At 47.0% G+C, this 15,000-nt stretch overlaps 1 protein-coding gene across 1 annotated transcript in view; it reads right to left on the bottom strand.

Annotated features, from left to right (window-relative positions):
- tjp1b (tight junction protein 1b) overlaps positions 1-15,000 on the bottom strand; it is a 61,477-nt gene that overhangs the window by 40,335 nt on the left and 6,142 nt on the right. Inside the window, 1 exon segment of the mRNA XM_060061608.1 lies at positions 4,555-4,696. Coding sequence (XP_059917591.1) covers positions 4,555-4,696 — 142 coding nt within the window.

Raw genomic sequence — 15,000 nt, forward strand, 5'->3', positions numbered from 1 at the left:
CAAATTTAAAATTGCCTTAGAAAGTGTGGGAAAAGTGAAAGAGTCCCAAATGCTGTTATTAATATAAAAAAAAATGTTACACGTAAGTTTACCGTGTTTTGAAAGATTTTTCTGAATATATGACTCAATCAGTACGTTTACATGCATAGCTTAATCCGATCAAAGCCATAGTTCAACTATGCTCCTCAATCGGGCAACTACAATTGTCCGAGTATACATGGCGGTGAGAAAATTGATTCATTGCCGAAGCATTTCATCTCCCCGGTACGATAGGTGACGCTGTACCCATTTCAACTAATAGGGTCACTGGCTGACCTCGCAACAACAAACATCTCCCAGCTTTCTTGCGGAATTTCACGGAGGAACACCCTCTTTTGGTTGGTCCCACTCGCTATTCTGAAAGTAGAGCAAGTTCAGTGAGGCCGACCGTGCTGCTCGACAACAAAAATGGCTGCGCGCCCGTAAAGAGATTTATATTCATTGCGACTAGGACGTACCCGCGTACCATACAAATGGATTACCCCATAACACTGCTAGAGAACGAGAATATTTCTACATCCGGAACGTCATGCATTGGGCGTGGCTAGCTCCATGATGCGGAAGTAATCTCTCCTTGATGTTTCCCTGCCCTGCGCCAATAAGCAGTTTTCATAGGAATGAATGGGCGCCATGTTTTAATCCGCTGTCCTTTTCTTATAGGTCCATGCTACCGTCTCCTCTACTTCCGGCTCACGGCCCACGGAAAGATTGCGAGGATGCGCAGAACGCGAAATCTGATTCCAATGAATTTAACCTGTACATGCACGCTTAATGCGACTAGCAATCGAAATAATCTAGGGGTCTTAGATTCACCGATTCTATACGATTTTAGTCTGACTAAGGTGTATACGTGCATCTTCATAATCAAATCATAGTCGGAGTCAGACAATAATTCAATTTTCTTGAGTGACATGTAAACGCACTGAATGAATGTGCATCAGAATCCCAGTCCCAGGGTCCACTGTGGACCAAGTGAAAGCCCCTGGTGAGAAACTGCCATATGTATTATCAGAAGCCAAACGGACAGACTTCGACCCTGAGTCGCAGCCTCCAGAAAACAGAGCTAACATCTGTCTCTCCTCCACCACCACGCAGCCGCCCCCCCACACACTGCAGGCCTCCGTCCGCATGGCGGGGCGCGTCTGGCCCAGCCATCCCTACCACTGAGTCACGCACCGCAGACCTGCCTGCACAGACCCTGTGGTAGAAAATGTTCGCCAAATGTTAGAAAATAATAGTGGAGAGGACTGCACCAGCAGGGGGAAGAGGGGCAGGCTCCCCCCCCCCCCTCCCCCACTCCTCCCTTCCTCCCCAAACCCGCTCACCCACCACCAGGACCTCCATGTTCCCAGGTGCTCTCCAAACCATCCACCTTCAATAAGACCTCCTTCTGGAGCTGTCGCAGTTTATTCCCTGCATGCACTTGGGTTTCCTCTCTCTCCCTCTCCCTCTCCCTCTCCTCTCCTCTACATCCTCTCTCTCTCTCTCTCTCTCTCTCTCTCCTCTCTCTCTCCTCTCTCTCTCTCTCTCTCTCTCTCTCTCTCTCTCTCTCTCTCTCTCTCTCTCTCTCTCTCTCGCTCCTCCTCCCTTTGCGATGCGTTTGGCCCAAACAGCGCTCCACCCCCCTCACCCCAGCCCTTCCCCACCCCTTCATCACACAGGGAGCGTCTCCTTCCCTGAATATGCAGATCGGTTCATTCAGCTGTAGTTGCTCTCTCTGTATAATGCAGCTGCAGCACTTTCAAAGACTGAGAGGAAATGCTTACGTGGGTGTTTTTCTCTTCCTTTTTTTGTGGTAGGAGGTGATGGTGGGTGCAGAGGGGCTGGTGTGTGTATGTTTTGTTTTTTTCTTTGGTGGGGGGGTTGAATGCGGGGGTCTACCGTGGGGGGTGCCTCAGTCCATCAAGGCCTGCAGCCAGAGATGCGTTTTAAAGGGTGGGTTGAGGCGAGCAGAGACCTAATAGCAGATACTAATACAGATTAATTCAACTAATTCCTTCTTTGTTGATAAGTCATTATTTTCATTGTGCTTTTCAACATGCATAGCAGCATCTGTTTGTGATAGGCACTCTGCAACTTACCTGGCTGCAGCCTCTGCAGCAAATATTTCCTTAACATATTCCGAAACAGCTGAGAAGGCAGGAAAAAATGCTGCATTTAAAGCAGATCCTTCCAGAATCAAGGCACATGTAATGACTTCAGAGGAGCAGCCCCCCATTAGCATTCCCTCCCTGCTAGCCATAGTTTGCACAGTCTAGAGGGTGAGCGGTAATGCTGATGTGGTTCCACTGTAAAACATCATGCAAATACACTGGCATATTAGCATCGTGCTAACAAGTATCTGTCAGCAAACATGCACAGTCAATTTAGTGCATTGAGGACACATGGAGACGTACTGCTAACAAGATCTTGCTTTGTCACCATCCTTGTGAGAGGCATCCAGAATAAGCGTTGAGAATGTGTAATTGCAATTAAATTCACATCATTGATAATCACATATAGAAATAAATGATAGCGCTCACAGGAATAAAGACAGTGGCGTGGACGTTGAATGCGCCTCCATAAAGCACCTTGGACGCATATGTTGTGTTTTTGATGAAGGACTGAAAGCAGCGGCTGAGTCTGCATTATAAAGTACACAGCGATGATGCGTACAATACTGTAGTTATTTCCCCACCTCCATTTCTGTGAGGCTTTCTGCAGCCTTAGCACTAAAATGTGATTCAAGCTTTCTGTGAACAAGTGTGCTGCTTGCCAACACAAATGACAGCGGCGGAACGGGCCGCGAGCCATACTCCTCTCCTGACTATTAAGACCGAAAAGCAATCAACTGGCCGATCAATACAAACACAATCTGAACTATTATTGATTATCAAGCCCTACAGAATGGGTAATAATAGTTATGGACCTGGCTTCATACACTCCGTGGGGATGGTGAGCCCTCACAACACAGTGGAAACACACCGACGGCGGGGAGGGGAAGAAGTGATGGAGCTAGGTGTTTCATCTTTATTTGTGTCTTTCTCCCTCTCTCACGGAGAGTCCTTTGTACAAAGCTAGCCGGACAGCTGAGCAGCCATACTTCAGTGGGCTACGAGGCTTGCTGCTCCTCAGCCCAGCATGCTGCAGTCTCATCACTCACTGTAAGGCAGACCCTTACTCCATCAGCTGCATTTGAGCTTTCGGGCAAGTCAGCAACTATCTCCCTTGTACGAACACACACACACACACACACACACACACACACACACACACACACACACACACACACACACACACACACACACACACACACACACACAGCCGCGAGTACACGCACACACACACACAGACACACCAACACACACACGCACAGTCGCACACGCGAGCACACGCACACACACACACACATAAACGCACACACACGCACATGCATAAAATCATACACACGCACACATTCACATACATTCACTCACACACCACACACACACACACACACACACACACACACACACACACACACACACACACACACACACACAAACACACACAACACACACACACACACACACACACACAAACACACATATACACATATACACACATATACACATACAAACACAGAGTCCTGCACAAAATAAAATCTATGGGTGGGAGCCGCCAGGGGCCCTTGGCTGTCCTCTCAGCCCCAGTGGGGGGCCTCTGGGGGAGTTTAAGCCCTAATCTGAGTGACAGGCCATAAAGTAACCTAACGAGGTGGGCAGTAATCATCCTCCTCTAAGATGGAGGTGCACAGAGACACTGCAGCACTTTGGCCATTAAGGGGACGAAGCTTCTGTCTTCTGTGTGTCTCTAAATACAAGTCAACGTTAATCTTTCAATTACGCTGCTGGCCTCGCCTCCCAACATCATCATCACTTTCAGGAAGGGTTATTAGATTAGCAGGGAGAACGATGCCTGGACCCTCTGTGAGGAACCCTACCCTCACTGGATCATAAGCGAGCTGGACTCTATCTTTGATGCAGTGCTCGTGAGATAAGCGCTGACGGCGCTGGCCGGGGTGAGTTCCAACACAAACAACCTTACTCCCGCACCCTATTATCAGTCTGTTGAGAAGCTTATGGCCCGTGCGATTCAGTGCAGCAGCGACCCTATGTAGGGGAACGAAGATAAACTCAACAGTAATGTCACTTGGGAAAAACAATAGCTCCAAACCAGATTTGAAAAGAGCAAGCTATTAATATATGAGCGACGTGTATGTAAAGGAACTGCCCGGAAAAACACACGTGCGCCTCTATGTGCTCGCAAAGTATGTTTTCCTCTCTAAGATTCCGGATTTAGTCCATCTTTTCACGGTTTAATGGCTCACAGAGATAATGAAGTGATTTAAATTCACGGTCACGGCTTGGCGGTGGAGAAACCAAAACGACCTCACCGATAGCGGCCTCCATCACAGTGTGTGTGGCTTCCGGCAGCGGCGGGCCTACGTGAACATGAATTATAACACAGTGGTGGTTTGACCGTGTCCACACTCACGTGGGCGTCCAGGAGGTCGATGCTGTCCAGACTCTTGCTCCGGTGGATGCGGCCCTTGATGCGCCGCAGTGACGGCTTGCCTGAAGAGTGCTTGTGGAGGAGGAGGCTGTGATGGACCCCGGCGGTAGGGCTCGGGTGTATCCTAGTGTGTGTGTGTGTGTGTGTGGGGGGGGGGGGGGGTAGAGGGTCAGAGTCGGAGAAGGACAAACACACAGTACGTTAATACCATCGCATTCGAGTGTCAGGGAGGGCACTATACAGTGGTGCTCGGCCATGGACTGACAGGAGGAGTGGATAGGGCTGGAGGCCATGCAGGCCTTCTCCAACTCAACAATACGCTTATCGCTTCCATGTCTGAGCTTTTTCAAAAGACCATATATACCCACTGGGGCGGACGCAGGGATTCAGAGGGTCTGTAGAGCAGTGAAGGCCACGAGGCCCTGTAGTGTGGAGGAGCCAGCCATTCAGAGGGTCTGTAGAGCAGTGGAAGGCCACGAGGCCCTGTAGTGCGGAGGAGCCAGCTCTCTGGACAGACCGGACTGCAGGGCAGTTCAAAGTGGTTCTGTACGGGCCGGCTCCTCACACCACGCCGACGTACATAGGTGGGTCAAGGGAACACGGGACGGGGGGGCGGGGGATGAGAAGGATGACCTCGTCAGGCGAAGAAGAGCATAATCACCTGTCATACTGACTGCCATTCGTCATGGCAATCCTCTGCCGCCCGTACAGTTCAGCGGACCAACCGCAAAACGCAATCTCCCGCTCTGCTATATGCTCGGCTCTCTCTCAGCTCCCTCCCTGCGTGGCTCACAGACGGGATCCGTTCTCCCGCTGCTCTAGTTCGCACAACGTATTTGTTTGGTTAATTGTGTTGAATTGGTTTGGAGATCTTTGTCTTGAAATGAAACCTTTATTAAAACACGGCAAGGTTACGATTCAGACTGCCTCTGTTCCATTTCCCTTTCTTCTTCAGCTTCAACTTCCATCTACACAAAGACTTTATTGTTAGGTTTCATTGCACTCATGGGGTTTGTAAGAATAAGTGTTGAGAAATGCAAAAGTGTAAGGAAGGAAAATATGTAATTAGGAATCTGACCAGTCTCTCTCTCTCTCGCCTCTCCTCTCTCTCTCTCTCTCTCCCTCTCTCTCTCCTCTCTCCACTCTCTCTCCTCTCTCTCTCCTCCTCTCCTCTCTCTCTCTCTCTCTCCTCTCTCTCTCTCTCTCCTCTCTCTCCCCCCTCTCTCCTCTCTCTCTCCTCTCTCTCTCTCTCTCTCTCTCTCTCTCTCTCTCTCTCTTCTCTCTCACTCTCTCTCTCTCTCTCTCCTCTCTCTCTCTCTCTCTCTCTCTCTCTCTCTCTCTCCCCCCCTCTCTCTCTCTCTCTCTCTCTCTCTCTCTCCTGCTCTCTCTCTCTCTCTCTCTCTCTCACTCTCTCTCTCTCTCTCTCTCTCTCTCTCCCCCTCACCTCTCTCTCTCTTCTCTCTCTCTCTCTCTCTCCTCTCTCTCTCTCTCTCGCTCTCTCTCTCTCTCTCTCTCTCTCTCTCTCTCTCTCTCTCTGCATTAATTTAAAGCTTCCAATGACTAATCTGTGATTCATCCATAATTAAAGGTAGACATAATGCAAACTAAGCACAGCCAATACTAAATGAGACAGGTTTTTTCTCGTAAACAAAAGAGCGGGGCTCGGACAATGAGAACATCTGTCTGATAGTGTGTCACCAGCTCCATGCAGTCCTACTCCGGCAGAGATTCAAACCCTCCATGTGCGTCCCATGTGGATCCCAGCCAAACCGCTCAGGCCTCAAAGCAGATCAGATCCCATTTAACGGTTCACGCTGAACTCCCACACTGACATTCAATCACCTCGTGAGGTTGATGCTGCCGATTCTTTTTATGAATGGGTTTCTGTGAATTATAACACCGTTTTCTAACTTTTCCCTCGCTTTGAGCTTAGAGCCGTGGTTTCAGGTGTCCTTTACAAACTTCTGGCCTTTAAATCTATCTTGATGTACAGCCCTGCAAGGAAAACAGCTCAACTTACTCAAAGTGAAAGCGTCATTGGCCTCTATACATTTGACGTATCCACTCCCTTGGCAACAGTCATTTATTTAATGAGCCGCACATAACTACTTCCATGCAAGCAGATCTCTACCCTGACCCAAAGCTACCTAGTGTTGAGGCGGTTAAAACCATGAAGGAGGTGGCTGGTTTTATTTGTATCTGTACTGATAACAGGCAGTAGTCTGTATTAATGAGAGCTGAAGGGATATTAAGGATGTTAACCACCTCTACTAATGCCTTGCATTGATTCTTAATACACCTAAGTCACCATGATTAGCATTAGCCTAAACAGGAGACCAAAAGTCAGGTGGACGTTTGGAAACACGCAGGAAAATGGTCGGTAATTATTTGAAGGGTGTTTTTTTCCCGAACGCTCGAATGCCCACTGCTTTGGGTTTACAGATAAGGTCGAGAATAATCTCCACTTATAACGTGCCCTCGATGAATCGATCGCATCGGTAACTTTAACCATCCGTAGTCCCGGTGAATATAGGGGAGTCCGTCTGAAGTGGGGGTGCGCAGGACTCAGTGCCAAGAGCACTGCTGTTGCCCACCAGTAAAGGGCTTCATAATGTAGTTCAGAGGAAAGGTCGGGCAGCTGCCGACTGCTATTATAAAGAAGGGAGGCTTGCATTAATCAATTGCCGCACTTGATGCGGTTCCCCCTCCTTCAGAACGCCCCTGTGGGGACCTTCGGCTGAGATTTGCCGGAGCCATAATGGCCGATGCTTAATCAGCAGGTCAATATGCAATGTTACGCTCCATCCCTCCCATCCCTGCCAGGGCACCGCACCAAGCTTTAGGGTCCGAGGAGCCTGCATCCCTGACCATAATGAAGCACAGGACGACCGACAAACACACACACACACACACACACACACACACACACACACACACACACACACACACACACACACACACAAACATAGAACACACACTCACACACACGCACACACACACACGCACACACACACGCGCACACACACACACACACACACAAATACACACATACCATACACATTCAGATATCCACATAAAGCCACTAAGTGTTAAGTTTATGTTGACACTTTGCACAGAGAATGGCACACACGCACACACACACACACACACACACACACACACACACACACACACACACACACAGACTCCATTTATACGGTGTTATCCACACAGAGTGCTCTACAACTGTAAATTCTGTTTTATTGCCATACTTGCAGCGCTGCAGCTCTCATAGCTTGAACAAATTGCAGTGCTGCTTCTGCTACGGGGCCTGGCGTGCAGCGAGGCAGAGCCTAACTATGCCACAGCTTTTAGTCCAAAACCCTCTGCGATGCTACAGTCATTGCCCCCAAATACCTCAGGGCAGAATCCTACACAGAACCTGTTAGGTCCCATGGCCTTCATGGGATGAAACGGTTGAGGAAACATCGGGGAAACACAAAACACCTATTTTGTATTACCCTGTGGGTCTCGCAACAGAGTGTAGAGTTCATTAGGCCAGGTAAATGCTAATGCTAATGCTTGGCTGAGTGTGCAAGCGAGAATGTGTTCTTAAGACTGCAGGCGACGGGAACATCTGTTATGTAGCTGCTCATCTCTTTATGCTCAGAAGGAAACTAGTGAGGATTTCTTGATCATTTTGAGAGTGTGTTATTTAATAGAGGGCCTACTACTGGAGAGAAGGCCTAGTACTGCAGTTTATCGTTTCATATGAAGTGTTTCAATGACCTTCCTCAAAGGCAGCACAACAGGACCTCAGTCCATTCTCTATTCTATTGTACTCTAATGTACTTCAATCCCTTGGTGACATTCACGCCTCGAGTTTAAGCATAAGAATCCAATCGATCACGACTTAAGCATAGCCCACTGCATTAGGACATTTAAAACACGTGCTATGGTAGAGTGTGTGAACCAAAGATGTTTGGTTGGTTATACTTGCTTATAATTATAAAGACTCATCACACCAACCCTTAGAGATTGAAACCTTCAACTCAGACACCACCATCATAAAAATCAAAGATGCAAGAAGGGTGAATAATCCATTTATCGTAATGCCAAAGGGGGAAGTAATGAACGAGATCTCCGCGCATGTACCTAGCCCTGTTGGCGTGTACATATTGTACTTAATAAGGGAATAGGCTGCAAGGTTATGAAAAACATGATACACAGACAAAGGTTCATGCTTTGGAGAGCAATGAGAATTATAAAATGCTTGTACACTGTGTACACTGGGTACATGGTGAGGGGCCAGCCTCGTGCTGCAATGATGCAATGATGCAGGCTTTTTAAGTAGTTTCAGGACATGCTTTTCTTGACCTCCAACTCAACTATATATTCTTTATTTAGAGAGTTGGGCTATGGTGTCTTCTATTCAAACGCAAGCGTAGAGGCTATTCTGCTTCTGAGTAACAGCAGTGTGATCGCACATATTCCATGATATTTACACTAGAAAGTATTTCAAAGAGATAATTGTGAAACCAATGCATGGTACTCTACATGACAAACCATCACAGTGTGGTCATGCTATTGACAAACTTTGACAAACGGTGAAACAAATGAATACATGAATGTTTTGCCATGATGTCATGAACATGAAGGTTTGTAGGGTTTCTATGCAGTGCTGGATATTCTTCATATTAATAATAATAATAATAATAATAATATTAATATAATAATAATAATAATAATAATAATAATAATAATAACTCATTCTCCTTGGCATATTCTCCTTGTCTGGGGCGCATTTTTGAAGCCGAAATATTGAAACATTATGCAACCGTAAAATCCTATTTTAAATATCTAGATACCATAACATAAAAGCTGATTATGATCGGTTAATTGAAGATGAAACTGAAATGGTATCAGTAATTATTCTAATTAGAATAAATCCCCACATTGACACCGCTGATCTACAGAGGAACATTTGGACTAAGAAGATGACTCAGGGCCAAGGGGTCCGAGGTCGCAGAGATCGAGCACTACACTTTGACCCCTGCTGAGGTCAAAGGGTTATCAGGGAATGACATCATCAGTGACATCATGGCTCTGTGTGGTCGACGGCGAGTGATTCTCCAAAAATTAAGCTACTCATTAGCGTGCGTGGATGTGAGCAAGAGAAAGGTCAGGTGAAAGGGAATTATTCTGTTGTGTGTTGACTGACTGACTGCATACATAAGACCACAGCATCACTCGGTCCTTTGGAATAAATCCACCTTTTGAGTGACATGTAAAGTGTCATCTCAAGGAAACACTAAGACGGCACATGTTCAGAATGCTTTTGGTCGTCCTTCACAGTATTTCCTGGAGGATGATGTTGAGGGGTGGGTGAGGATGACCATGTGACAGTTGGACAATACATCAGAAGGACAACGATCCCGGCTGATGTTGGGAGTGCTGTGGGAGCACTCCGAGAGGAAGAGTGACCAGGCCGCTCTGCGTTAATGAACTGTCTCTCCTATCAAACGCGATGCTTATCCAGTGGTAATGAAGCGGACATTGTCACACAGATTGCAGCTCTGGACGTAATCTGCTTACAGCAGGGAAAGAGGGAGGGAAAAACAGATCCTTGGGAGGTGAATAGATATATACGGCCACAGGAGAGACAGAAAAGGATGGAGTGGGCACCACATGCACACACACACACAGACACACACACACACACACACACACACACACACACACACACACACACAATGGGAAGTAATGACGACATCCATGACAGACACAAACACACACGAACACACACATGACACATGACACATGATGACAGGAAGCCATGAGAAAATGTTTAATGAAAATGCATGTAGAGATTCACAAAGCGAAAGAGCAGAATCTGGGTTCTGGTGGTAAATAAGAACAGGAGAGGACCATAGTTCATGCGTTCAGTTTTATTCATTTGTTACATTACAGCTGGAGCATGGTGTAACATGGTTTATGCAATTAGTTTTTAGCATGAAATCTCCAATGGAATTAGCAGTGAACGGAAATTAGCATATGTATAACGCAGGCCTGACATCAAAGCATATGAAGTTGGAAGCCAGGAAACAATGATAATGCAATGACATCATTCTTCTACGCATTCATCTGATACAACCTGATAAAAAAAATAAGACAGAAAAAGGAAAAGGGAAGGAGATATCGCACTGGAGCGGGAGGCGCGTTGCACATGACATTTACGCGCATGCAAATAGAGATAAACACACACACACACAAACGCAAACACACGCACGCACACACACGCACAAATAGGTGGACACGTCGCCACCTCTGAACCGAGCTCCCAGCATGCGGAGTCGCCTTACCGACCGTGTCAGTGGCTCTAATGGTTTCAACACGGTGCTGCAGACTGGCTGCAGTGGGAACAGCATTATGTCACACGGTGGGGAACGCTCGTTTTGTCGTGCTGTGGTTCCGTGAGGCTTCCTGCATATGAAGCTGTGGTGGGAGGCGACGGCCCGTTGCCCCCCGCTCCACCTGCACCACACAACAATCCGCACTGAGAGGCATACTCACCACATACGTTTCCTGGGAGGAAGACAGTGTTCTTTGTTGGAGGCGGTCACCCCCAAAGCCAGCTGCATAACAGTAATATATTTCTGGTAATTCACCATGGTATTGTCCACCGCTACTAAAAATCCAACCCAAAGAAAAGCATAGGTGATCATATATTTCTTTATTCCGCCTTGGCTTCTTCCGTCTCCACTGCGTCTTCCTCGTGCAGCATCACAGCGCCATTTCCAGCGCTGAAGGACTGACAGGGAAAACACTCCCCGCGGAGCACAGCACAGAAAGGTGTCTCACCGCCACGACCCATGTCTGCAATGACACTCGAACCGTCTCAGCGCTCACAGTACAGCACCCAATCCATTCGAGTGTAGTCAGGATTGAAACATTGTCGTCCTCCTCCTCCTCTTTACAGGACCTGAGTGGAGACACTGGAGAGAAGCGCTGCAGCGTCCGAGCGTCCGTGCGTGAGGCAGGGGGGAGAGTGTGGAGGACGGGGAGTCAGAGGGGAGCGAGAGAAGAGGGAGGGGATACCAGAAGGTGGGGACTACTGAGGATGGGAGATGTTCTCTTGTCGCATCTATTCGGGAAGTCCAGCAGCTGAGCCACTCTGAATGCAAAGGCTTTAAAAAAAATAAGTCAATCTGATTTGGTTGTCAGAGCGGTGTTTAAAATAGAGAGAGTGATGGAGCTACTGGGAATTCATCGTGACCACTTCTCCACTCGTGAAATAGGCTCGGCGAAACGTTTTTAACCCGATAGTACCCTGATTTAAAAAAAGATTTTGCATTAGGCGAAATACCTAGGCTACTTAACTGACTCAATTGACATACCTACTGATTGAAAAATCGAAAGCAATTGTTTGTGCTTGTTGGTGGTGAAGAGAGATGGATCACAAGTCATCTTGAGACACCAAAGAATCAGAAGTTAAACCACTTTTGGCTTGATGCAGAAAGGTTTGCTATTTTCTTATTAGAAAATCAATATATATGTAGCGAATTAATACTATAAAAAAGACAAAAAAAACGGTGTGTATATATATATTGTTTTCTTTAAACAATCGAACTTACTATACATTACTTCTATAGCAGCAAAGCAAGGTGACTTTGTTTTTCAGTCAATACCGGCTGACAAACTGGTGCGCTACTAAGCTTTAGAGTAAGTCGATTAATCTAGATTCTTAGAGGAGAATGTATGGGAAATAAAAAACTCAGTTCACTAGTAGAGAGGCAAGGACTCACCTCCCCTCACTAGACCTGCAGACTGAGCCACCACCTCCCCTCACTAGACCACACAGCCATCACCTCCCCTCACTAGACCACTGAGCCACCACCTCCCCTCACTAGACCACTGAGCCACCACCTCCCCTCACTAGACCACACAGCCATCACCTCCCTTCACTAGACCACTGAGCCATCACCTCCCCTCACTAGACCACTGAGCCACCACCTCCCCTCACTAGACCACACAGCCATCACCTCCCTTCACTAGACCACACAGCCACCACCTCCCCTCACTAGACCACACAGCCATCACCTCCCTTCACTAGACCACTGAGCCATCACCTCCCTTCACTAGACCACTGAGCCATCACCTCCCCTCACTAGACCTGCAGACTGAGCCACCACCTCCCCTCACTAGACCACTGAGCCACCACCTCCCCTCACTAGACCACTGAGCCACCACCTCCCCTCACTAGACCACTGAGCCACCACCTCCCCTCACTAGACCACTGAGCCACCACCTCCCCTCACTAGACCACTGAGCCATCACCTCCCCTCACTAGACCAGCACCCTGAGCCATCAGCCCAAGCCAAAGGTATTGTTTACACAGTATTCTTTCTTTATTTTTGTATCTTACATATTTTTTACCTTGGAAGGGTAGTCGTGCTGCCAATAACCACATACATGTCGGCACAATGCCAGCTTCACCTCTATCAGCATCTGGCTATTGTCTTGCTTTGATTCAGTCCTACTCCACCAGGAGGACTCTGGTGTGGACAGAAAACCACCTGGATCCTGGATCAGATCATGTCTCCATATGTCAGGTAACACCTACATGCAGCACCAGCTGATACACATGCAAACCTTGTTTGAACACTATGAAGGCAGCTCTGGCATTGTAAACTGAACAGTTTAGACTCGATGTGAAGGGTAGACAGGCCACATACAAGTGTAGCACCAGGGCAGTGACCAGCATTGAGGACACCCATTTAAAAAAACAGATCTTCCAGTTTTGACTAAAGGTACCCCACGCGCATGCAGATAGAGATTAACACACACACACACACACACACACACACACACACACACACACACACACACACACACACACACACACACACACACACACACACACACACACACACACAAGTCTCATAAAGTCCTTCATCTCTGACTTAAAGAAGACCGCAAAAAGTCATTTTGAAACAGCATTTCAGATTACAAGCAGCTTTTACCTTAACACTGTTAGATTCGCCCTTGCTTTGATCCCCATTCTGTTTACTACTGTTTAACACCCGCTTCATCCAAAGGGACTCACAGTGATGGTGATTAAGGTGCCGGTTAACGACCGGGCACCTTGCTCACGGATCACAGATCCAGCCCAGGGCAGATCGGCCTTCAGTCAACACCTAGTAGCATCTTTACCACAACATTCACTTTCACTGACTGATGCTTCCTGAGGATTAACAATAGTACATGGTAGTGTTGAGACTAGTGTTGATATCAACATGTACATGGTAGTGTTGAAACTATTTTGATAACAACATGTACATGGTAGTGTTGAGACTAGTATTCAGCATGTACATGGTAGTGGTCAGACTATTGTTGATATCAACATGTACATGGTAGTGTTGAGACTAGTATTCAGCATGTACATGGTAGTGGTCAGACTATTGTTGATATCAACATGTACATGGTAGTGTTGAGACTAGTATTAATGTCAACATGTACATGGTAGTGTTGATATCAACATGTACATGGTAATGTTGAGACTAGTGTTGATATCAACATGTACATGGTAGTGTTGAGACTAGTGTTGATATCAACAGGTACCTGGTAGTGTTGAGACTAGTGTTGATATCAACATGTACCTGGTAGTGTTGAGACTAGTGTTGACATCAACATGTACCTGGTAGTGTTGAGACTAGTGTTGATATCAACATGTACATGGTAGTGTTGAGACTAGTGTTGACATCAACATGTACATGGTAGTGTTTAGACTAGTGTTGACATCAACATGTACATGGTAGTGTTTAGACTAGTGTTGACATCAACATGTACATGGTAGTGTTGATATAAAAATGTACATGGTAGTGTTGAGACTAGTGTTGATATCAACATGGTAGTTTTCCTGATGTAAACTGGATATCTACGTGGTACCTTGACCTCAGAGTGTTGGATGCTACTGCTCACTGTTACAGTAGTCCAATCCTGGTTAAAATACGATTAACACACTGGTAATGGAACCGTCCGAGCAGAACAGTACCGAGATAAATTCTCCAGCAGCACGCTCTGTCACATCTCATTGAGTACGATGTCATTCAGATTATGACCCCTTAACAGGCCACTCATGACATCATCGTTCTCTGAACCACGCAGCGCACGGTAGTCATTAGTACGGGGGAAACTGGTATGGATACCCTACCCACCACCACTAATACACACAGACACACACCTACCACCACTAAACTACACACACAGACACACACCTACCACCACTAAACTACACACACAGACACACAACAACCACCACTAAACTACACACACACACACACACACACACACACACACACACACACACACACACACACACACACACACACACACACACACACACACACCATCGCTAAACAAGACACACACACACGCACACACACAAAC

Source organism: Gadus macrocephalus, chromosome 9 (genome assembly GCF_031168955.1).
Source record: "Gadus macrocephalus chromosome 9, ASM3116895v1".
Lineage (NCBI taxonomy): Eukaryota > Metazoa > Chordata > Actinopteri > Gadiformes > Gadidae > Gadus > Gadus macrocephalus.